At 45.2% G+C, this 25,844-nt stretch overlaps 1 protein-coding gene across 4 annotated transcripts in view; it reads right to left on the reverse strand.

The window, feature by feature from the left end:
* The window catches only part of ALG9 (ALG9 alpha-1,2-mannosyltransferase), a 118,781-nt gene that overhangs the window by 58,259 nt on the left and 34,678 nt on the right, over positions 1-25,844 (reverse strand). For 2 of the 4 annotated variants that reach the window (XR_012155956.1, XM_073321220.1), the window contains one exon: positions 20,057-20,187. Coding sequence is in view for 3 of the 4 variants with exons in the window: in XM_073321220.1 (XP_073177321.1) it covers positions 20,151-20,187 (37 nt within the window). In the remaining variant the exon portion in view is untranslated. Of the gene's footprint in view, positions 1-2,397; positions 3,576-5,934; positions 6,870-20,056; positions 20,188-25,844 lie in introns of those variants that run through there. The other 2 variants (XM_073321219.1, XM_073321218.1) reach the window with 2 other exon arrangements.

A 25,844-nucleotide genomic window follows, 5' to 3' on the forward strand; every position in this document is an offset into this window, starting at 1 on the left:
GGAGAGGACTGGGGGAGGGGGAAGCAGAGGGGACACATCAGCCTGGGCCCTCGTTGTTATGCTGTTTCATCTCTTCCATCCAGGCTGACCTTTTTTGCTGCTCTGCAGTCACAGCTGGAGTTTGTGAAGGAGACAGCTGGGGCCCCATTAGCTCCTCTCCGTGCAAGCGAATAGTGACGTGCAGTTATTCACAGGGACATGCACCGAATCTCAGTGGGGCTGGGATGACGCTCAGATGCTGAAGGGGAATGAAATTCACAGCTGTCTTCTCCAGAAACAGGAGCTTGAGTAAAAAGGAGAATTTCATTACCACAGCTGCTTTTCACAATGGTGCTGATCCCTTCTACAGTGACTAAATACGCAACCTATCACCTGCATTTCACTTGGCATGACGTGGAATCCAGTACTTGGACTGTCTGTTTTTGGAGCACCTATCTCAGACTCCCAGCCCTCGCACATTCTCTAAGGTGAGCAGCAATCAGAAAGGAACTGATCTCATCTCCCCATTGGAATGGTATCAAGAGTCTCTCCATTTAGAGCTGCTGGCCCAGGATTACAAGTACAGGAGTCTTTATCCCATGTAGAGAGCAGGGCAGGAGAATAGGCTGCGCTAAGAAGTGGCATGTATATCTGTACCTTGGCAAGGTCCATATTGGAAATAAACTCATTTTTCTACAGTTTTACTGGACTTTGCTACGTTGGTCATAAAATGTCCTCAGTTAAGGCAGTCCACTCACTGTGTATTCAAAATTCCTACCAAACAGTGAAATCAGCTTTCAAATGAGTTCTGTACAAAACAAAACAGCTGCCAATGGACCTCAGTCCTGTCCTGCACTCATACAGCTCTGCCAACTGCACCTGAATTCTGACCTGCAGCACTCCCTGATGCTAGGCCTGAGGCTTTCCACAGCTCTGACAACACATTCAGTTCTGAACTTCAGCACCCACTGTTACTCCATTCCTGAGTTCCTGTGCACCTCATCCCTGTCCTGCAACACCCTGCTAATCCAGCCTCTGACTTTTATGTGCATTGAATTAATTCACAAAATTCTTCTCAATAAATGAAAAGAAGAACTCTGGCCAAGAGAAATCCTCATTAGTAAAGAGAAATTACAGTCATCCCACTGCAGATCTGCACAAGCCGTCTTCTTCGAAAAGCAGCAAATATGTATTGAAACACACATCACATTAATGATCAACATATCCATGGATCTGGCTTTGGGAGTATGTTTCGTTTGAGTATTGGTAGTACACATGCAACAAAGGACCTGAATTGAAATGCACCTAAACTCCCGCCTTAGGACACAAGGAGAAAAACCTACTTTGCAGAAACTAATTTTTTCCATCAGTGTATTTTGGAACCTGTATATCTCTCTTCCCCAGCATTCCCATAGTCAATGCTCCATATCCTGGCAAACAAAGGAAAACTGGATGATCTAATACAGAATTAAGCTACAGCTAGAGAGCTGTTGGCACATGCCTTGAGTGTGTTTGGAAACACTAGGCTAAAAACACTAATGGATGACAGGTTTCAGAGTAACAGCCGTGTTAGTCTGTATTCGCAAAAAGAAAAGGAGGACTTGTGGCACCTTAGAGACTAACCAATTTATTAGAGCATAAGCTTTCGTGAGCTACAGCTCACTTCCTGCTGTAGCTCACGAAAGCTTATGCTCTAATAAATTGGTTAGTCTCTAAGGTGCCACAAGTCCTCCTTTTCTTTTTACTAATGGATGAGTGAGTCTTTTAACTGCAGGGCATCAGAGATTCCTTTTGCACCCCCTTCTTGTCCCCCAAATACCCAGCTCTTCCAGCATGTTTACAAATGGCGGATAGGGCCATAAACCATTGCTGTGAATGAGCAGCTTGACCCTTCAAATAAAGGGGCAATAGTGAACTACTGCTTTTTCTCCTTCATCCCTGCATGTCCCCCACCACCAGCCATGATGGTGAGGCTGAGAGGTGATGAGGTCAAGCGCCCTATCTTTTGCCCACCCACTACCACCCCAAATAGACAATGAAGACACAATGGGATTTTGTGCGTGTGAAGCCAGGCACTGTTGATAGTTAACACATTACTGTGACGTCTTGTGTTTCAAACAGCCAGTCAGAATGCAGCAGAGAACCATCAGTCTCTCAAGCCAGATTCCAATGAGTTGTTTCTCCATCCATAGTATCTATGAAGTATCCCTTCCTCATCCTGAGACTGGAAACGGACCAGAGAGTCAAACTCAGATTGTCTGCATGGCAGGACAGAGCACCAACCTGTGAGGCAATGGGTCTGGCCTTGGCCCCCCTCTGAGTCCTGGTTCCTGCCTGTGAGTTGCTGAACCTAAGTGACTTGGAAATCAGATGGAAGCAGTTTAGCAATTTGCAGGTTTAATCCTTCACCCACAAGGCTTGCAAATCACAAGACCTTATTTTTTTTTTAAATGGGTCATAAATTAACCATATGAAAATTGCCTAAGCCCACAACTAGATCACAAAGTTTAATTTTATTAGGGTCAAAGGAAAAACAAAACAAAAAAATTGTATAAGCACCAAGCAAACAATGAAACCTTTTACAAAGGGAAGGCCATCATTTTTGGAAATCTCTGCAAATCCACATTTCAAAAGCAAGGTAATTTATCCTGAGAAGGCAGGAAGGTGTTAGGAAACCCCAGCAGTCAGTACTGCTCTTTCCCTCCCATCCCAACACTCCCCCACCCCATTACACATGAAGACACATATTGTGCAGCGCAGCTTCCTTGGGCAGCTCATTCCACTGAATGCATTTATTTAGAAGTACTGTTCTCTTCTCATTATTGATTATTTGCTTAAAATGTCGGCGCTGCGCAAAGCCCAACAGCTCTGAGCTATGAATTATTAACAGAAGGGAGCCTTAACGTTTTCCTGTCAGAAAGATCACCTGTTGCTCTGCATACCCCATGATGAAAGCACCGCTAAGAGCAGCGTTACCTTTCCAGAGCAAATGGCCTCGTGCGGGCGTTCCAGATGCCTCTGCACTGCGCTACAGCTTCAGAATTATTTCCAGAGACTGCTGTGCTAGGTGGATGGGAGACCATTGCTCCAGCAGGAAAGGAAGTCAGGGAGACCTGAGGTTTCCTAGACTCTACTTTCTGGGCCATATGTGCAGAAAGCAGCTGTAGGGCTGCTAGGCTCTGCCCGGTCCGAGGAAGGATGGTTTGGGGGGTTAAGCCACTGGACTAGGACCCAGTTTGATTCCCATCTTTTCCACTGACTCCCTATATGACCATGGGCTAGTCCTTGATCTCACTGTGCTTCACCTGTAAAATGGGGCTAATAAAGCTTCCTTTGTCTGTTTTGGTTGTAAGCACTGCAGGACGTGGGATCAACCAACAAAATTGGGCCTCTATCTTGACTAGAGCCTCTCAGTGCTACCATGAAGCAAATATGATACCACCACCTGTGAGTGTTCCTAGCTTCACCTTCCAATGGATGGGAAATCAACATCTGTTAATATGACCCAAGTGCAGTTCTTCATACAGCAACAGGGTGGTTGCTGCCTTTTTCTTGGAGATGCTGATCACTCCCATTTAATGTGAAGCTGTCAGGGTCTGCAAAAAGGAATTAAACGGGAAGAAAGGGTGGAGCAGGCACAATAATTGAAAACAGATGTTTCCTGGACTATCTTTTCACAGTAAACATGACAGTAAAGGCTGGGACAGTGAGACACCACCAAAGAGAGGTACGCAATAGACTGTCTAACTGTGTTCCTTGTTTCAGTGTTCCATTTATAGATGGAAACACTGGTGGGGGAAGCAGATAGGATGGAAGTTTTGGTTTAGATTCACTGGTGTGACACAACAGAGCCTTATTAAAGGAATGTTAACATGTGGGGTGGGGAAACCATTAAAAAGAAACAAATGGGAGCATTAAGCTGACATTCAGTGTTGACCTGCAACATTGCAGTTTTGTCTCCCAGGCAAATTTACCTAAGACATTTAAGACATTAGTTTACTGTAAAGACTGGGATTTTTAAGAGGGAAATTCCCATGTTGTTATACCAAAGACTCTATAGGGACAGACACTATTTGCACAGGGTAAAAAGCACCCCTCTACAGAGGGCAAGCCCAAATCCTGTATGCCACGTATGTCCCACATAAGCCTTCAAAACAGGATTTTAATAATGCACAGGCTTTGTACTGCTCCTCTGTACAGGGGAGAATTTCATCCTTAATGTATCAATCACCCAGGCAACAAAAAGGCATGCAGGGGCTTTTTACCGATCATGCTTTGTACAGTCTAACATTTGCCTTCAATGTAGTGAAGTTAATTAAAAAATAACAAAATGCAAAATCAAAATACTTGATGCGCTTTCACACAGCAACCTCCACCTGCATTTCAACTGCATGTCAATTTAGTCTGGAGTCCCACATGCCATTTTTTCCTCAGCCAAGTGACAGACACTCCATATGCCTTGCTGTTGATCACAACGGGTACACTGTCAACCTGACTACAGAAACAAGATCTAGAGAACAAGTTTGTCTAAGTGTGCTGAATGCTAAGCCAAACTTGGGTGGAGGGAGGTTCTGCACACCAGCTCACAGGGTGACTTTTACCTAAAGTAACAAGGTCCTCGGGCGTGAAATTACAGCAAAGCAGAGAAACAACACTTACAGCATTTACAGAGTCAACAAGGCAGTCACTGTGGCATTCAGACCTTAATGAGAGCATTAAGGCTCTGAACTGAAGGCTTGGCCAACCTGCTTTCCCGCTCGCTAACCATATGAAACCCTACACATCCACAGCAATAACTAGAAAGACTTAAAGAAAGACTCCTTGATGTTATCACATATCTGAAGGAAGACACTTACTAGCTCCCACAGCCGAGGAGCCCAAGAATCACCACCACCTGGCCAAGAGTTTCAAAAGTGACTAGTGATTTGGGGTGACCAATCTGACACACTTTGAAAGAGCCTGTTTCTCAGAACATGCTGAGCATCACATGCATATTGTTCCCTCTCCTTCTCCGCTGGTCCCTGCTGCAGAGTTACCTTAAAAAAAAAAAAAAAAGAAAAAAGAAAAAAGAAAAAAAAAAAGAGTTAAATAAAATATCCGGGGCAGTAAGCAGCCAACCCTGCAACTATGCAAGAGGAAATGTAGCCGAGTGGTGACTTAAGCACTTCATCAATACTCATCCCTAGTGAGTGCACGGGACTGAACAGACAAAGGGAAGTCTAGTGTCCTCTACTACATTTCAAATGTAATTTTCCAGATTAAAGCCATGCATGGTTCTCTGAGTGTTGCACTATTTCCTTTCCTGACTTCTCCAGCTCTGACCCAATAGTGTCATGTTAAATCAGAGCCACACTGCTGCACTGTCTGCCCTTTTGACCTTGGTACAGCAGCTTGCTCAGCTATTGACCTGCAAACGTGCTGAAAGATACACCTGCCCTACACAGCCACCGGTGTTTGCTTTCCATCATATACACTCACCGTTCAACCACCGCAGCCCCCCACTTCAGCACTGCATCTCTACACATGGACAAACCTATTCACAGACCATTCTCTGCGCCAGTCTCTCATACAGCCAATCTCATCTGCTCTCTCTGATGCGTGTGCTATTCACACAGGATGAAATGGGCCATCCACGGGCAGGGCTCCAAGCTTATGCACTACTAAGTTCCATTTAAACCCTCGGAATAGGGCTTAGGTTGGGCACCGTGCTTGTGCTGTCTGTCTCTCTGCACTGAGGGAAAGTTCACCCACATTCCCCCTCTCAGACCCCTGCACTGGTTTCTACAAGACTGATGTAATCTGGTTCATAATATAGTACAGGACTGTAAAAACTCAGGTATAGTTCCATACTGCATCATCATTCCGGAGGGTCTTTGACAAAAGGGAACTTGTACGCATCCTCGTAGATTTGGGAAACTGAATCACAATAATTAACAACCCTTTTTACCCCATAGATGGTTTCCAGACATTTTACACACTGGAGACAAGAATTCAAAGGACATTAAATGTTTCTTTAAACACACACAAAAACACACACAAACACAGTAATCAATAAGATTAAACGAAGCCCCTGTGTTTTCACAATATCTAGGATCATAACCAGGAAAACAGAACTCATGGCAAATGAAATCACATCCCATTAAAACAGATAACTAACAAAAATCACAGTTTGTTTGAAAGTGCAAGTTTCTCCTTGGAAAGTATCTCCTGGACAGGGAGATCTGAGGGATTTTTCTCTATGGTATGGACTGTCTTGTTTGCTGAGATTCTTAGCATTTCAGAGAGTCATTGCCTCTACTGTGCTGCTGTTTCGGGGGTTTGTTTTTTGTTTTCCCCAAATGCTGTTATCTGCAAATAATGTTTCCTGGGAGTATGCAAGCAGCTATTTAGCAGATGAGGACTATTGAGAGAGAGCGCGGCTGTGAATTTTCCTGGTGCCAGGCAGTACCCGGGCGCACAGTCTAACATAGTCATTTCTTGCTATTCAGTTTTGCTCTGCTCTATCTAATAATAATGCAGGTAGGCAGCTGCTGGATTTTCAAACGGTTTCTTACCACTACGTTCTGAAAACGGGTTGTGCAGGCAGAGCAGAGAGGAACAGAACCGAGAGCAGATGATGTACTCTTCTCCGCTGGAGGCTTGCGGAGTGAAATCACTGGGTGGGAAACCTTTATTAATGAATCTTACAAGCATTGTTTTTTTCTAGGAAAGTTTAAGCAGCTGGCCGACAATATTGGTTGATCCTTTTTGGTCCGCAGGTGTGTCGCTAACCTCCTGTTTTTTTCCTGGCTTGCTTTGACTTCCGGGGTTTAAGGATGGTGTAGTTTGCATATGACGTATGCCGCTCGGACAGGAAAGGGACATAGAAAGCACGCAGCAGCTTTGAAGACCTGAAACCAAAAGGGAAAACAGACTGGTTTTAAAGTGATCATTTAGAAGACATGTTTTGAAGTGCCACAAAAGAACAGCTGATGCCTGGGACTAGGGCCTCGTGTCCGTAATGTGGGGAACAGCAATGAGACAGACACACCAGGCTCCATTCTGCCTTTTCTTCATCAGTCAAACCAAAGTTGTTTTGTGTCAGGATTACCGGCTTTAGAGCAATCAGCCCTACTAGTTCAGAACTCTTTCCCCACTCTCCATTCCTGCTGTAATGGCAGTGATTATGAAAAGATGGTTACTCCTAGATGTTATGGGCCAAAAGGCAAACAGTTCAGCCATGAGGAGGTTGCACAGAGCAGTTATTCCAAAACTCCCCACCCCGGAAGAGCAGCAAGGGAGACGTTAAGAGTCAATAAGTTAGCTTATTTGCACTTGGCTTTTCCATTTTCCTAATGTCTACTCATTTTAGGAAGCATGCTCTTCCCCCCTCTGCCCCAACAGAATCCCTACAGCAGAGACAGAAAGGAACCCCAATTGGCTCTAGGGTTTCAGCATACCACTCTTCTGCCGCAGCATCTCAAATTAGAGACGGGTTGAACCATCCTGCGTCCTGCCAGGTGACTTGCTACAGGCTGTTAATCTTCAGAGGGATGTTTACCCCGACCCTCTTGGGTTGGGAACTAGGATTTAGCAGCAGTACTTTGCTACGACTGGACCAACTGAGCACTTGTGTGAGACAGGCTTGATGGCTGTATCAAATTAGTGTCCTTTTGTTTGGCTAATCGCTGTAGCACTGCTAAATTGGTACATTTTAAGTGCATGTATTCTTCCACTGAGCAGATAACATTAATTCCTTGTTTAAATAAGGAGTGCAAAAATAAGATAATTTCCTTCATCATCAGCGCCGAAAATTCCACTGAAAAGCCATGCAATCTTTAGAAATTGGTGCTGGGGCAAGGGTGTTTCATTCTGAATACCAAAGCTAATTTTAAGACTTATCTCTTTCAGATTACATTGCTGGGAAACCATCAGCCTTGATAGATGTATAACTAATGCCATCAATGCAAATGCCTGCCAAGCAGCAAAAGGCTGGATAAGCAGCAGCAACGGTCAAAACTGTGATTTATAACATGCTGAGAGGCCAGGGACAGCACATAGATCCAGTGTGTGTTATCTGGACACTCCTGAGATGCTCTATAATTCGAGTAGCTTGCTGATAACACAGCAGAGTTTGTGGAATCCAATGGAATCTTACTAGTGCTGCCTGTGCCGTATTCAATTCACTCTATTTAAGAAAAGGCGGCTGGTGGGTTTGCTTTTGTTTAGAAGCAGCATGAAACCTATTTCTAAACCAAAGATGCAGCTGAAAAACAATGACAGGAACTGCCATTGTGAACACAGGCTCCACGTGGACTCCAAAGGTACTTGGAAAATTCAGTGCGTCACAGTACTTGGGAACAAATGGAGACCACCAAACTCGTGATCTCTTGCAACCTGGAATTCAGGTTTCCCGCAGGGAAAGGCATTATTTATTATTTGTATTAAAGTAGGGCCCACAGGCTCCAATCAAGATCAGGCCCCATTTTGCTTGGTACTGTACAAACACCGTGTAAGAGATTGTAAACTTTTCAGGCAGGGACTTTCTAAATAGACAAAGGGTACGGGAAAGGGAAGTATCATTATCTCCAGATGGTAAACTGAGGCACCAAGAGACTTGCCCAAGCTCTCAGAGGCAGAGCAGAGGATTGAACCCAGTTTTGCCTTAACCAAAAGACCACACATCCTCTCAACATCCACCATCCCTCTTGTCTGCTTCTAGCCAAGCACAAAGACTGCTCCCCTTTGGGATGTAAAATGAGGCTTACTTCATTTCAGAAGGGAGAGAACCAAAAGTTCCATTCATTTTCTGCAATAACATTTGGGCCCTTTGCAAATTGTAAAGCATCCAGCATGTTCCCAAAATAAAAGAACCATTGGAAATCCTCGTTCCTTGTGAGATCCTGAGCTGCTAGAATGGGAATGTGTTCTAAGCACAATCACTTAGTAGCAAATAACTAGGAGGAAGATGGTAATTTTCATATGTTTTGAACAAGCAGCATTCTTTCCAGCTGTCATTTCTCTGTGCTTGGAAACTGAAGGCCCCCCCACTCCTTGAAACAAGAATGGCTGGAGGCAAAGGCAACTTCCTCAGAAAGCAGTTCTTGCATTTCCTTCTCCGCGTCTTGGAGCTAACTAATGAACACCATGTCATTACTGCGCTTTGCATTGGCATCTCCCCACCCCGGCTGGCAGCCCACCACCACCAGAGCTGACAGTAACACAACGCTTGGCAGGCACAAACACTGAGATCCCACAATCCTGAAGCTCGGAGCTCGCTGTTGAACGGCTTTAGTTTCACTTCATTTCACTCAAGAAAAAGCAATTTCAAGCTGTTCTGGATGCTTGTTAAAAAACAGGAGCATGAAAAATGAGAGCGAGGAAATTGGCCTGCTGAGCTAGGCAAGTAACAGAGACCAGCACAATCCCCCCAAGCTCTGGGCTTGATCGGGGTAGGGGAGAGCAGCATGTGTTAAACTGAGGTCATTTCTTTAATTTGCCATATGAAGCTGGGCTAGAGGACAGAAAGGCAGGGGGTAGCCCTGACTGCACTCCTGTGCACACAGTCTGCAGCACTGGAACAGCCTTAAATCATGCAGCCCCCTCCATACTCATGTCATGCTGACAGAAGCTCGACCACAGAGCCTCTTCCTCTGACTTGGAGCCACGTCGACACAATGGGAGCCCATTTTACCCAGCAGCGGGTGACAGAGAGTCTGATTTTTGAAGCAGCATCACTCAGCAGCTGAAATCCCCAAGTTAGCTCCGGCACAGGATCATAAGAATTCATCAAGTCCAGCCTCCTGTGCTGGGGCAGGACAAGTAAACCTAAACCATCTCTCACAAATGTTTGTCCAACCAAGAGGATTCCACAACCACCTCTGGAAGCCTATTTCAGAGCTTAACTATCCTTATAGTTAGAAAGATTTTCCTAGTATCTACCTAAATCTCCCTTGCCCATTCCTTCTCATCCTACCTTCAGTGGCCATGGAGAACAATTAGTCACCATCCCCTCTTTATAAGAGCCCTTTAACATAGCTGAAGACTGTTAACAGGTCCCCCCCTCACCCCGTCGTCTTTTCTCAAGACTCAACATGCCCACTTTGTTTAACCTTTCCTCATAGGTCAGATTCTGTAAACCTCTTAACGCTTTTGTTGCTCTCCTCTGGATTCTCTCCAATTTGTCCACATCATTCCTCAAGTGTGGGGCTCACAACTGGACCCAGCACGCCCGCTGAGGCCTCACCAATGCCAAGTAAAGTGGGGATAATTACCTCCTGTCATAAATATAAAGGGAAGGGTAAACACCTTTAAAATCCCTCCTGGCCAGAGGGAAAACCCTTACACCTGTAAAGGGTTTAGAAGCTAGGATAACCTCGCTGGCACCTGACCAAAATGACCAATGAGGAGACAAGATACTTTCAAAGCTGGAGGGGGAGAGAAACAAAGGGTCTGGGTCTGTCTGTGTGATGCTTTTGCCAGGGACAGAACAGGAATGGAGTCTTAGAACTTAGTAAGTAATCTAGCTAGATATGCGTTAGATTATGATTTCTTTAAACGGCTGAGAAAATACGCTGTGCTGAATGGAATGGATATTCCTGTTTTTGTGACTTTTTGTAACTTAAGGTTTTGCCTAGAGGGATTCTCTATGTTTTGAATCTAATTACCCTGTAAGATATTTACCATCCTGATTTTACAGAGGTGATTCTTTTTACTTTTTCTATTAAAATTCTTCTTTTAAGAAATTGAATGCTTTTTCATTGTTCTTAAGATCCAAGGGTTTGGGTCTGTGGTCACCTATGCAAATTGGTGAGGATTTTTATCAAGCCTTCCCCAGGAAAGGGGGTGTAAAGGTAAGAGAGGATTCTGGGGGGAAAGACGTTTCCAAACGGGCTCTTACCTAATAATAATAATACCGGTTAGACATTTGGTGGTGGCAGCAAAAGTCCAAGGGCAAAGAGTAAAATAGTTTGTACCTTGGGGAAGTTTTAACCTAAGCTGGTAAAAGTAAGCTTAGGAGGTTTTCATGCAGGTCCCCACATCCTTCCCTACTCTGAACGCTAGGGTACAGAACCTTGACACCTCCCATGTCTTATCTATGGCACTCCTGTTAATATGCCTTAGAATATTCGCCTTTTTCGCAACTGCACCACATTGTGGACTCAGATTCAAATCGTGGTCCACTATAATCCCCAGATCCTTTTCAGCAGTATTACCACCTAGCCAGTTAGTTCCAATTTTGTAGTTGTGCATCTGATTTTTCATTCCTAACTGAAGTATTTTGCACTTGTCTTTATTGAATTTCATCTTGTTGATTTCAGACCAATGCTCCAATTTGTCATGGTTGTTTTGAATTCTAATCCTGTCCTCCAAAGTGCTTCCAATCCCTCCCAGCTTGGTGTCATCTGCAAGTTTTATAAATGTATTCTCTACTTCATTATCCAAGACACTAGTGAAAATATTTAATATGACTGGAGCCAGAACTGACCCCAGCAGATATGCCCTCTCAGTGTGGCAGTGAACCACACTTTGAGGACTGTCGTTCAACAAGTTGTGCACCAACCTTATCGTAATTTCATCGAGACCACATTTCCCTAGTTTGCTTATGAGCATGTTATGTAAAATTGTGTCAAAAGCCTCACTAAAAGCAAGATATATCCTGTTTACTACTTCCCGACATCTACAAGGCCAGTAACCCTGTCAAAGAAGGAAATAAGGTTGGTTTGGCATGATTTTTCTCAACAAATCAATTTCAGCTATTCCTTATAACCCTATTATCCTCTAGGCACTTACATAAATTGTTTAATAATTTCTTTAATAATCTGTTCCAGTATCTTTCCAGGTATCGAAGTTAGGCTGACCAGCCTATAATTCCTTGAGTACTCTTTGTTCCCCTTTTTAAAAGACAGGAACTATATTTTCTCTTCACCTGTCCTCTGTATCTTTACCCATCCTCCATGAGTTCTCAAAGATAACTGCTAACTAACTGTTCCGAGATTCCTTCAGCTAGTTATTTAAGTACCCTAGGGTGCAGTTCATCAGGCCCTGCCAATTTGAATCTCTCTCATTTATCTAAACATTCTTTAACCTGTTTTTGATCTGTTTTCCCTATTCTGCATGTCTCAGAGTTATGCAGAAAGACCCTAGCATGTCCTTGTTTCCTATCCCCTACAGCTGTTGACAAGAACTATTCCTCCTTCTACCCCTGCCACCATGTACCTGTTTAAATTACAGAAGTGTCAAACTCATGGCCCCGGGACCAAATACAACCCACAAAAGGTGTTTAAGTGACCCTCATGGCATAATATTCAGAAACTGCACAATCCAAACTTTCCAATTAAAAAAAAGTACACTGCTTGCCCAAAAAAAGGGTGGCAAAAACCTTCCAAACAGGACCTAAGTGTAAACCACTGCAGTGCTGTCTTCCTGAGTCTGCCGACAGAAACACCAGCTTAGAGAGATGTGAACTTCCACACCTTCTCTTAATTTCCTTGGGATCTCAGTGCCTAGAGCCTAATGGTGTTTCAAATGTGAGCAGTAACTAGGAATTGTTGCAGGGAAGGAGTTGGAGACAAGAGAGACAGAGAGGGAAGACAGAAGAACAGAGGATGGGAGAAGAAGAGAAACCAAGGGCAGAATGGTAAGCAGCTCTTTCCACTGGGTAATGCTGCATGCAACAAAAACGTGCCAAACATAATAAATAATGGTCAATTTAGTTCTTGAATAAAGGCCACATTCTACTCTTCAACTCCATGCAAAGCTCTCATTGACCTCACAAGGAAATCCACTGTGGACCAGGTCAGGTGGGGGAGGGTGGTATTGGGGTGAAAGGACATAGTCCTCAGTCTATGTCCTCCTGTGATGCTATGTACCTTGGGGGAACACCCAGCACCCCTGTGTTCATCCTTGTAAAATGATGCGTGATATCCAATGCAAAGTTTGTCATGTTGGGTGTCTTCAGAAGGCTCATGATGCACTGAGCATGGTTGTTTTAGTGATGTTATAGTAATTGTTACAGTAATGTTATAGGTTATAATTCCATGTATATAGTTATGAGGCTGAAAATGTATCCTCATGGCTTAAAATAAGCCCAGGAAAAAAACTCTCCAAAAGCAGAGAGACAGTTCACCCCTCATCAGGGCAGGTATGAGACAAACCCAGCCCAGCCTCACAGGAACAAAGGACACTGGCCTAGGCAGCAACAAAAGGATCTGTTAGAGTGAGTCAACCCATTCGTTTGGTCAGTATGGGACTGCGATGAGGTAATGCTCACCTGACCTGGGGGGAGTGGGCGCAAAGCCAAGAGGGAAGAAAGGACATGATAAAAGGGAGAGACGTTTGCCATGCTCTCTCTCTCTCTTCCACCTACATCTACAGACACCACCACCAAGCGACTGAAATGCTGATCAAAGGGGAGAGCCTGTGTGAAAAGTAACCAGCCAGCCTTTGGTGAGAAGCATCCAAGTTTGTAAGGGCGCTGAAAGTGTTACGATCAGCTCAGAATGTGTTTTGCTTTTATTTCATGTCACCAAATCTGACTTCTTGTGCTTTGACTTATAATCACTTAAAATCTATCTTTATAGTTAATAAATCTGTTGGTTTATTCTACCTGAAGCAGTGTGTTTCGTTTGAGGCGTGTCAGACTCCCCTTGGGATAACAAGCCTGGTACATATCAATTTCTTTGTTAAACCGCCAAACTCATATAAGCTTGCAGCATCCAGCGGGCATAATTGGACACTGCAAGACGGAGGTTCCTAGGGTTGTATCTGGGACTGGAGATACTGGGTAGTGTCATTCAGTTGCACAATCCAAAGAGCAATTTACAAGCTAGAGGCTGTGCGTGAACAGCCCAGGAGTGAGGGTTTTCACAGCAGAGCTGGCTCCCAGAGCCAAGGATCGGAGTGACCTAGCAGATCACCGGTCTGGATAACACCAGAGGGAAATGTCACACACCCCACCCCCAACCGCATGGACCATAACTGAATGTGGAATTCAATTCTCTCTGCAGAGTGAATCTGACATCAGGCCTCTAGGGTCTTTAGATCAAGGTGGTGTTTGTGCCCACCAGAAACGTGGGGGGTCTAATACACATTTGCTAATGGAGACTGCTGGATCTGCAGGCTGTTGTAGGATCTTATTAACAGAATTGAGAAAGTGGAAAGGAGAGAATTCACATTGACTCCAGTTATCCAGCCTGAAGGATCCAGGCAAAAACTAAATGAGGAACCCTAGAAAAAAAAAAAAAAACGAACAGCTTTGACACAAGAAATCACAGCTTGGCTCTTACGAGGGTTTCCCCAACAAGGCCTGTCTCTTCAAACCACTTACTTTTGCACGGCAGGTGGCGGCACCTACGTATCTGGCCCTCAATTATGAGCTGAGCTTTCATGTTCATTAAGCAACAACCAGTTTCTAGCTGAAGGGCACTTTGTACAATAAGACACTGAAGCACAAGGCTGTTCTGTGCTAAATAGCCACATGCACTAAGGCAAGTCTCAGAGGCTTTGTCTACAGCAAGGAAAGCAGAAGTTGTAATCCACTGCTGGTGCAGTTCCATTAGAAACTTAATTTAGACAGGGCTCAAGCATCTTTACCATCGGTCACCTCACCCAGAGCTTCTAAGACAATAGGTGATATATGAAGGGTGGGGGGAAATGGATGCAACTGAATTTGTACCATTTTCATACATATTTGTTTCTCTTTATTAGTCCACCTGCAGTTTGTGGGTGTGGCCTTGATCAGTACAGAGCTCCCATTCAGCAGGCCACTAGCTAGATCAAACCCATGAATTGTTACTCTACAGTAGAGGACAAAGGGTCTAATCCGATGCTCGCTGAAGTCAACGAAAAGCTTCAACTGACTTCAATGGCCATTGGATATGGGCCCAAAGTGTGAATGTCTATGTGTGCTTTCCCCTCCCGCTTCAGAGATTTGTCTTGTTTTGGGGGAAGAGATTAAATACTTTAGGAAAGAAAAAGCTTTTTTGCTAACACACCTGGCAGCCTGAATTTCACAGATCAACTGAAGGTCAAATGCCTGCCAGAGATTGCGTTTCTGAAGTTAGCACTAGTAGGAAGAGGGAGAAGATAATGGAGGAGAGAGGGAGAAAGGAAGCACAGTTGGAACTTTGCCACAGATACAAGGGTTGGGATATTCTGGTTCTCTCTGCACACAGAGTTCAGGAGCAGATGCATAGCCATGACCGAAGCTGTCTGTGCCCTACTGCAAACCTATTAACATTTGCACTTCTTTGAGGTGTAGAAAATTCCACCTTGACCATGAACTTAAAGGAAATAACTATTTTTTTTAAAGCTTTTTACTGGATATTAAGAAAAGCAGCATTAAATGGCATAGGGGAGTCTCTTACCTATCAAACAAGGGATATAATATTTTAGCACAAGGTGACGGTATCACTAATCTTGTATTAAGATTATTTTACAATGGAAAACATAAGGGCAAGAGCAGGAGTGCCTGGAGCTAGCAAACAGCTCAGCCTAAAGAGCCAGAAAATATATGCTTCTTAATTGGGAGCTTTAATATATTTCCCCTTTTCTATGCCAGAATGGCAGCACTCAGCCAATACAGAATTAAATGGACCTGGACAAAGCAGCTGCCTGAGTAGCATAATTAGTTGGTGGCTCCGAGTGCTCTCTAATTCAATTAGCAACACCATTTATCAGAGGGAGCTGAGATTTACATTTGCACTTGCTGACGTCAATGTGAGAATCGCAGCGAGTCCCAGAAGCCTGCAGTTCAGCAGGCATGAATTGAGCTGCTGGGGTCATTTATTTTCAAAGAATAAGAGCTGGAGTTGGAAGGGTTTTTAATGTGCCTCGCTCCATGGCCCTGCGCTGCAAACCTGTAATCTGAGCTGATTGCTGCTTCCCTCACAGCTCAGCTTGAGGGGATGCTTTTTTTTTTTTTAAAGCTGCATTTTAATCATGCCTTTTACACTTACTTCATGTTTAGCAAGGGCTGCTTCAGAATTGTTTGTGTGGCAGCAGGTGCCAGATCTGATATACACGTCATGGCACCGGGCTGAGGGCAGGGAAAATGCTCGGAAATGAGCAGTTTGGGTTTATAAAGGAGGATCCTGAAACACCTTCTCTGACCCTATGCACAGGCCTCTGTGCATATATTTGCACATGGGCTTTTCTGCACAGACTTTCCCGTGCTGCACTCAGTCGTGCAAGATTTTACACGTGTAGAGTTTGCAGGTGAAACATAGGCAGCTCCTCTCTGGAAATAGCCCATAACTGTCAACAGTCCTGCTTGAGGCGACCATTTTATAGCCAGATGCTCTGAAACCCAGCCGGACAGGAGACCACCACCCTCTAGTGACCTGCTAGACAAGACGAGGCTGAGCACGGCACACACACATAGCTCATGTCACCAAACCAGATTCATCAGCCAGCTGCCTGCGCTGTCTCTACTCTGGGGAGCCTGTGCCTTCCACCAGTTCCAAGTGCCTTTGGGGCAGAGTGGCAGGAGGGAGGTTGCATTCGATTCAATTAAAGCTTTCTGTGGGGGCATTCACCTAACCTGCTGGAGCTCCTACAGCCCATGTCACTGCTCCTCCTGTGTGGCGAAGTTCCCAGTCCAGATAATTACCCTCTCAACTGCAGCAGGGACAGCACGAATTGGATTTGTCACTTCAAACAAACAAGAAAATTCTGTGCCTTCAGGAGCAATTGCCACAGCTTCTCACCACCAGGGAGGATGCTGGCACCCAAGATAGCAGACCTTTGTGATCTCTCACATCGCTCCCATCGGCACTAATTCACAGGACTGGTTAAAAAACATGAACTGCATCCCTTGAATAGTCCCTTGTTGCATTGCTCTGGTGCCTACAGCGACATTCCCAGCTGGCATAGAGAATGGGTGAGATGAGACACTCGCATTACTGGCCAGATCTGTTCCCCAGCATGCTTGGCGATCAGCAAGACTAGACATATTATGTCCAAGGCCAGAGAGGGCGAGCAAAGGAAAGGCTACTTAAACAGCAGGGAACGTTGCCACAGAGTCACAGGCAGTAGGACCCACCAAGCGCGCCCTCTTTGCAAAGGGGAAAGTGCAAAGTGGATGCTCCACAAACGGCAGCGGAATGCAGGGGCCACACTGGGGTCTGCAGGGTGGAATGGACTCCATCTCTTGGAGACATTCAACCCTCAGCAGATAGATCTGCAGCCTATGTTAGCAATTAGCTCACCAGCCAGCTGGTAACAACCCAGCTCCAGTCCTGAAATGAGCTAGTATCTAACTGGAGAATCAAGAACAAAAGCATGGTGCTTCATAGTCACTCCACTGATATAACGAATGCCTACAGTATGAGCCAAACAATACTATCTATCTAAGGAACATGTCTGGCCTCTAAGCACATCTCAATCAGTAACTTATTTATCCTCACCACACCCCTATGAGGCAGGGCAATGCTATTCTCTCCATTCTACTAATGGGAAACTGAGGCACAGAGACTAAGTGACTTGCCCCAAGTCACACAAGAAGTCTCTGACAGAGCAGAGATTTGAACCCCGCTCTCGCAAGTTCCAGCCAATGCCCTAGCACCTGGACCATTCTTCCTCTCTGATTGGCTTATGACTGGGAGGTTAAGATGTAAAAACTTTACAAGCCAGCAGGACAAAACCAAGAGCTTTAGAAAAGGCATTTGCAAAGCCTTTTCCTGCCACCACACTAGGGCCTGGCCAGCACAGCAGGGCCCTGATCTTGGCTGGGGCTTCTAGGTACTCAAGTGATACAAGTAAATAATGGTCTGGCCAGGGAATGGAGCAGATTCAGAGCTAGTAAGCCTTGTTTATCTCTCTGTGCTACAATCACTTGAGTCAGCTTTGGAGAGTCCATACTTGAGTCTAACATTTCCCTGTTCAGGCAGGCCCTGGTTCAGGGCACAGTTTAGCCTGTTTCCATCAGATTGAGTCTTTGGGGTTTTGCTGTAGGGTCTGCATCAGGAGCCTCTATGGTGCTCAGAACAATGAGTGAAGTACTTCAAAATTCCTGGGAAAAGAGTGCAATCAATAAGGGACACCACGCTCGCGGGGGTGGGGGATGCTGGAACGCTGACTACTCCGCTCAGACCCTGCTGACCGAGACCTCCTCTGCTGCACATTCCCTCCTCTATTTGCACCACGCACTCCAGCTGCACAGATTCAGACACGCTAAAGTCCACTTAATTGGTGGGAGGACAGCCTGGCACAGCACATCCTGAACCTTGTGAGTCATCAAGGTGCACAGCAGGCATGAAAATCAGACCTGCTGCTATGGCAACCTGGCCTTCTGCACACACAAAGGCACTGCACCTCCTTTCTGCTCAAGCTGTGAGACGCTGATAGGGAACAGCACGGAGAATTTCAATGCAGCAGAAGCACACGCAAGAGAAGAGAGGCTGCCCAGAGACACACATGGGGCCAAGACTCCCACTGGCTGATTTCTGATCCCCTGTCAGTACGTGCTGCATGAATCCCTGGAACCACAGCAGTCCCCTCCCAGGTCTAAAGAGCTCCATAAAGGCAATGGAATCCCTTGTTATGGGGCGAAGGAAGCCAATTACCCCCCCTGCCCTGCCCTTAGTCAATCTGTGCCTTTGTTCTACAACCTCAGTAACTTCTCTATCAGGGAGTGCAGGGTCCAGGCTGAGGCAGGTGTCTAAGTGCCAAAGAGAGAAGAGATACTGGTGTTTTACCTGGCTCAAGAGAGGCCTGTCCATTTTTTATTATTCTGCAGTTTCACCTGATTGATTGTTAAAGCGGTCACCATGCTCCACAGCTTTCATGAGTCTCCCCCTTCTTCTGGCAACGTCACAAGTTTCTGCGATGCTGCCATTCCTGTACTATGCCACCCCACCCAATGGGAACAGCACAGCACGGTCTCTCACTGCAAGCTGGACACAAAGCACCATTTGCCAAACACCACTGACCAATGTTGAAACTGTCCAAGTGAGCCAGGTGAGAGCTCAGTCATCCCATCTAGTTTAAAACTCTGAACAGCTGACTGATCTAATGCCCAGCCTCTGGGCTGCCATGCCGTATGTCCGGGTTTGTTACTTGTCCCCTGGGGTCACAGGGTGGCTGGCTCCCAGGATTAAAATAGGCCCAGGTCCCATATGCCAGAGCAGGTGCTCCCAGCCGAACCAGCTAAGGTGGTGAGGCTGCACCTGGGCTATAGACAGTGCAAGGAAGTCCCGTGAGGGCAGTACTAGAAGTTGCACTGCAGAGTGAAGCTGCAGGAAGACAGCATCTCCTGCAATGGTCCCAGAAGAAGGGACGGTACCTCAGGGAAGAGGGGCTATGCCTAGCTTAAGGCTGAGTGGAAGATTCTTTTGTTTGTAACTTTGTTAATTTAATTAAAAACCCAGATCCATTGGGTAAAGCGCAACCTTGCAGCTTCCCATCACCCGACTGCATTCGTTTGGAAAACTTTAGCTGATCATCTGTCTTGTGCACCAAACCTGTCCTTACTAGAGCATCATGGGCCAGCATGAGAAAATAAGAGGGCACTGGATTCTGTGTTGCTGCTTTTTAATGGATCTTTCCAGCAAACCCCTCTTCCCATCGCATGACAGTTGCCTTACAATATCTTTATAAATAAGCATCCAAGAATCATTTAGACCAGGAAGCTACCGCCCTGTCGGGATTGCACCGTCACTTTCAACCTAATATAACCAAACAGATCCCACCCCAGAGTAGCCTGGAGGATGCCGATTTCACTCTAATTTCTTCTCCTCCTAACAGCCTTCTCACAGTTCTTGTTCAAATAAAAAAGAAAAATGTATTTCAGCCAAAGGTGGCTGCTGAGGTTTCATTTTTAGAACGATTTTAACCCACTGGGGCGGTTCACCCTGTAAAGCAGCATCAGCCACGAGCACCAAAGCTGTATTAATACCATGCAGACCTCCCCACATAAATGCCTGCCTCCTGTGCAGAGAGATGCCTTTCCCAAGAGGGTCATTTCAAGGTAACTCCTACCATTGCATTTCTCCTACTAGTACACGGATCGCTTCTTTCATATGCAGAAATTCGAACAGAATTAGCTCATGCACCTGTCTGCCCCTGTCTTCCTTCCCAAACTTGTGAAAACACTTACCTGGAAGTATCCAGGAATGGTTTGTAGGCAATGCTGACCCATTCTTCTTTGTTGGAGGAGTATCTCGGCTCCCTGGATGTTTCAGTTGCGCTATCTAAATCCACCAGGTAATGGCATTTGGAAATGTCAATCTGTAGGGAGAAAGGACACCTTGTTCTTTATGTAGTGAGGAGCATTCTTTACTTCCTATCCTAAACTGTTGTGTAAACATTCTCATGCACTGTTGAATCACTACCACATTTCACCCCAGAGCTGGCTGCATCTCAGTGGTGGGGTAAATGCTCTTTCAAACACAGTTATAAAACTTGGTGAAGTGTTTTGGATCTATTGAGATGAAAGGTTCTAGAAGAAATGTCAGATATTACTGCTGCTGCCGGGGGCTGCTTCTCTAGAGCAAAGAATATGTACCCTGTGTGAGCCTTTTCAAGGAGGATGACCTCCCTCAGCTCACTTATTATCATAACCCAGAGTGAAGCAATCATTCAGCAATGCAGCTCAAACAAGTGCACGGAGCAATCAGAAATACAGCTCACATGAGTGCACGGGGAGAGAAGTGTTTTTCGGGAGGCCATAGAAACAATAAATTTGCGGGATCTGGCAATTGCACCAACAGTTCCTGCGCTGAAGAACTTAGATTGTAAGTTAGGACAACGAAGTCTTGATTCAACACCCACTGAAGCCAATGGAAAGCCTCACAATGGCTTCAATGGGCTTTGGATCAGTTTGCACGTGAGCACAACACCCTCCACAGAGCCACACGTACGACAACTCCTCTTCCTCCAGAAAACATCGCATCCGCCGGCTCTCAAGAAACAAGATTCTCGCCCTCAAACTCACTCTCAACCAGCACACACACAAAAAACAAGCCAGAAGGGAACAAGGACTCTAACACAAAGCCAAGGTGTTAGGAAAGCCCAGCTGTCTCTGGGCACACACGGTGCTTGCCCTAGCTCAAGCGATGTGATTACCCAGAGTCTAAAACCCCACCTCAAACCCATGTCGCCTTTTCAGATTAGTTGTGCTGTCATAACTACACAAGGAAACACTAGGGGAAAGGTAACGAGAGAGAGTCAGAAACTATAGGAAGCAGCAGCTGTAGCCAAACTAAACATAGCCTGTTCTCAGGGGCTTACAGGAGAAGGATTCCATCAGAATGTATCTGAACAAAGCCCCTTCCTTAACTGCTCTGGGGGCTGTTAAACACCACACCTCACCGTTCACTGGAACCCCCTCCAAAGCCAGTGGAGCTGTGTAAATGTTGAAACAGGCAGGGACTGAACTCTGGACTGCGACTGCGAGGATCAGCCCTTTAGGCCTCTCCCCTCTGGCAAGCTCAGCCTGACTAGTGAGCCAGGGAACTGGAAATACTCCGTTGTGGGTGGCTGGGCGAGTGCTGCTGAACTGGCAAAGGTGAGTTACCTCAGAAATTACTGTGGGGAAGATGGGTCGTGATGAGGCAGGCCTGGCAGATTTCAAAGGAGGCAGAATGAGGCTCTTGGCAGCTCTGCTGTTTGCAGGAAGGCCCAGGGAAGTTGAAGTGGTCATGGAACGGTCAAGGGAGACAGAGCGTAGGGAGAAGAATCTAGTGACTAAGGCTCAGAGACTCCGGGGACCCAAGTTCATTTCCCAGCTCAGTTAAAGACTCCCCATGTGAACCCATGCAAGTCACTGCCTCTCTCTATGCCTCAGTTTCCCCTTTCTAAAACAGGGACAGCACCTCCCTACCTCACATGAGGATACAATCCACTCATGGCTGAGAGATGCTCGAATCCTACCCTGGCTGGCAGTTACAGGAGGCTGAGGTTCATCAGCAGGTAATTGCCCCTGCTGTTCTCGAGAAAGTAAGTCAGAGTCTGACCCCCACCTCTGGCAGATCAGGAGGATCTTTCACTGAGGCGGCTCTTCCAAAGCCATTTCTCAGTGATCGCACACTCCACCTCCCAGCTGTGACAGTCAGTGGGGGATGGTCACTGTGTCTCCTATGGTCCTCAAACAAGGTGAAACCCAACTGAGCAGCCGTTTTTCCCTGCTTCCCTACAAACAGGGCAAAAGCCTCAAATCTGTCTGTGCAAATGGGATGCTCCTCCTGCAGAAGGATGCGCGTCATGGGCTGGCATCACAACCCAACTCCTCACTGCTTACTGATTTAAACATGTATTGCCCCCTTCCTCAATATGTAAGAAACGGAATTCTAGAGTTCAAATGCTCACACAACAGTAAGCTATACTGCACAGTCAATATAAGTCACTAATCACAAAAATCACTACATTAATGTTTATAGTTTATATGTAGGATGCAATGTGTAGGATGTGCTTTGTAGCTTAGCTAGCATAGTGGGAGCAACCTCAACTCTAGGAATTTCCTAACTTTTGATTTCTCAACTTTAATATTTTTGCATTTTCTGAGCTAGATTTTGGGAGTTATTTGCTATTCAGCTCCACTCACTGTTCTAACTTGGCATCAGCTCTCAGATTCTTGGGATTTCCAGTCTTGTAAATTCTCATGATTTTACCATGAGAGCTGCAGTATTTGGTACAATATTAAAGCCCCAGATGCCGGAGTCAGATGATTGTGAGAATCTCAGCCTTCACTTAAAAAAAAAAAAAAAAAAAAAAGGTTTTCAGCCTCACAGTTGTGAAGAGAAGCTTGGAAATGACCTGAGTGTACTCTAAAGGCCCAATATACGTAAAGTAAATAAAAAGAATCCAATATTTACTATTTTTTTTAAAATCACATTTTTAAGATAATCTCATGATTCTGGGTGCTTGACTCATGGTTTTTTTATGTTTCCACTTGCAGTGGCTCTTTACTAGCACAAAACGTCAGGCTGACATTTCCATTTCATGCTCTCTAGTCTGGCCTCCCATAAATATGTATGTTGTCAGTCATAAATATGTATGTTGTCAGTTATGATCATATTTGCAAGATATCTGGTTTTATGCACAGAGACAATGGCTGCCCAATCGATCTCACATGTACACAGTAATCCGTTAACCACTTCAAACAGCCAGACATTTGTGCTAATCCACTGGCACATTTGCCTGGAGTTTAAGTGGATTCACAGGAAATAATAAGTATCTCTGGCAAGATGCTTGCAGCCTGGCATAACTGTGCTACAACCTGATTGGGTTAATGCATTAATAATACCACCCTGCCTCGCTGCTGATCCTCACCACCATATTGAGTGGAGTGGACATCATACTGCACTTCCAGGATCATATGGACACAATATTGTTGCATTCATGCTTTTATCAGCAGTCAAAGATGCCAGCAGCTGCTTTGCCCTTACAGAAAAGTTTGGCAACACTCAGCTGAATTATGAAATTGTATACAAGGAAGCAACACAACAAAACTGAATTACATTTGTGACCTCCCGGTAAATGAACTGCAGGCAGTGTCCTCAGGGGGCCTAGGTTATATAAAGATCCCCTTCCTGCTGGGAAGACCACTCCCTGATACGGACAGGCTGTGCTGTTCATTACGCCGCTGTGTCTTTCCATGCTGCTATTCCCTCTTGTGGCATCTCCTACAGGCACACTCTAGAGGCTGCAGGCAGAGAAAGGTTGGCTAACACAAACATGAGCTGTCAGCTACGAAAGTTCTTTAGCACTATGACAAAATTTAATAAATAACCCTAACTCACGAGTTATGTTCTATAGGAGGTAGTTCAAAGATTAGTTACACTGTGTAGAAAACTAAACATAAAGGGACGGGAGAGCAGTCAAGCAGATAGCGCTAGGGACCAATAATAGGAACCGATGGGTTCTATTTCCAACTCTGAGACGGAAGTTGATCTAGGCTAGAATTTTCAAAGAAGTGCCTAAGGGACCAAAAACTTATGTCACATTCTCAAATGTGACTTAGGAGCCTGAATGTCACTGAAAGGCAATGGGACTCGGGCTTGCAATTGCTCAAGTCACTTTTGAAAATGGAACTTAGGCCATTTTGAAAATTCTACTCCTAGTGTTTAATGCAGAGGACTGAAAATTAGGACTCCTGGCTTCTGTTCCTGGCTTTGTGACCTCTGGCATGTCATCCAACCTCCGTGTTTTCCCCTCTGTCAGATGGAGTTAGCAATACCCAACTATCTCTTGGAAGGGCTGTCAGACTTCATTATTTAAAATGTATAAAGTGCTTTGAGATTCTTGATAAAAAATGCTTAGACATAAAATCAGTAGTAGCATTCTGCACTAGTTTGGCTGCTTTGATTGGGGAGAAGGCAGCAGGGAGCTTATATATTCAGATATAAACTATATTTAAATTGCCAGAGACTTCCTCAAGCTGAGTAGAATCAGAGGCAGAATGCTGTTCTGCTCAATAAAAAAAATTTACAGTGCATGGGACCATTCTCACTAGACAGCTGGACATTTCTACTGTGGTGAAGCATGAGGGGAAGGGGAAAGACAAGAAAAGTATTCAGGTAAAAATGTGAACTCTCTCACTATAACAGCAACAGCTCTGTTGTGATTTACTGCCATTATCCATGCACCTGATGGAATAAAAATATTAAAAGGCTGCTATGTCACTCCATCTAATCTGGGCACAATTAGATCAGCACAGAACAATGAAATTGACGAGCAACTGAAAATGGCAGCTGATGCCTCCTGAATGCCTTGCTGATGTCTGAGCCTGCGCGCAAAATCCCACCACTAGATGAACAGGAGAATAAAGCAGTCTCTCTCGCTCTCTGCTCCCACCAATACAAATAAGGGCACCTACCACCGAAATGTAAAGAATGTACTATGGAGTACAAAGAGACTTCTCAGGGCATTTTGTGCTGGGTCAAAGTCCTACTGTGTTTATCTTTCTGTACAATTCGATAAAGACCTTTACAAAATACAGTATCCAAGCCACAACTGTTCTGATTTATTATCCAGTGCAGAAAGGTACCAGGCACCTCTTACTGGCAACTGAGGAAAAATATTGCCCAATTGGTGGCATAAGATCCAGCTCCCTGTTTATCTCCCAGCAGCTCTGCCTAGATTCTACACTGTAACCTCCTGTCCATCCCACAGCACATGGAGAGGACTCCATAGCAGGATTCCCTAAGCACAGATATCCATGGATGATGGCCCCCTGGGGATCCAGACATAGTGATCTGAGAGGGGCTTATTGCAGAAACCTGCCTGAGACACCAAGGTGGGGTGGGCTGGAAAGGAAAGATCAAGGAGTCAGTCAGCAGAAGGAGGCATTTCTCTGAGGGAGGATTCAGTCTATTTGAAAAAGTTGGAGAAGGAAAGGATGAGATGGAGAAGTACAACAGCCTGGAGGGGCTCAGCGAGATCAATGTTTAAAGGACATCCCTTGCTGAGCAGGGACCTTAATAGGAGTCAGGGGCAATAATCACAAAATTCTGGTGGATCTGGGTTTCAATCTCAGTTCCTGCCACCGTATAGAGGGAGGTCTGTAAGGGTGTCACTGGGTGACATCTCTTTAGTGACCATTTCTCTTCCAATTAAAGGCAGCTGAACACAATCTGAACTATCACTGCTCAAGAATGAACCAAACTAAAGGAGTGCAAGGGTCTTGTCAGCTCAAGGAAACAGAAAAGACCAAATGACATAAGAATCATCAGCTGTTTCAGGAAAGGCGCAAATACCACCAGTCACTATGGGAGTTTGTCTTATTAAGGAGGTTAAGTGATGAATAGGGAAGTGTAAATAGATTTTTAATTAATCAAATCAAAGGCAAGATGAGCTAGGCTATGTTTTCAACAGCAGCTCCCCAGGAATTAACCTTCCTGAATAAACTTTGTTAGAAGCAGCAGAGAGCAGGAATGTGCTGCCTT

Source organism: Lepidochelys kempii, chromosome 22 (assembly GCF_965140265.1).
Source record: "Lepidochelys kempii isolate rLepKem1 chromosome 22, rLepKem1.hap2, whole genome shotgun sequence".
In the NCBI taxonomy this organism is placed as follows: Eukaryota; Metazoa; Chordata; order Testudines; family Cheloniidae; genus Lepidochelys; species Lepidochelys kempii.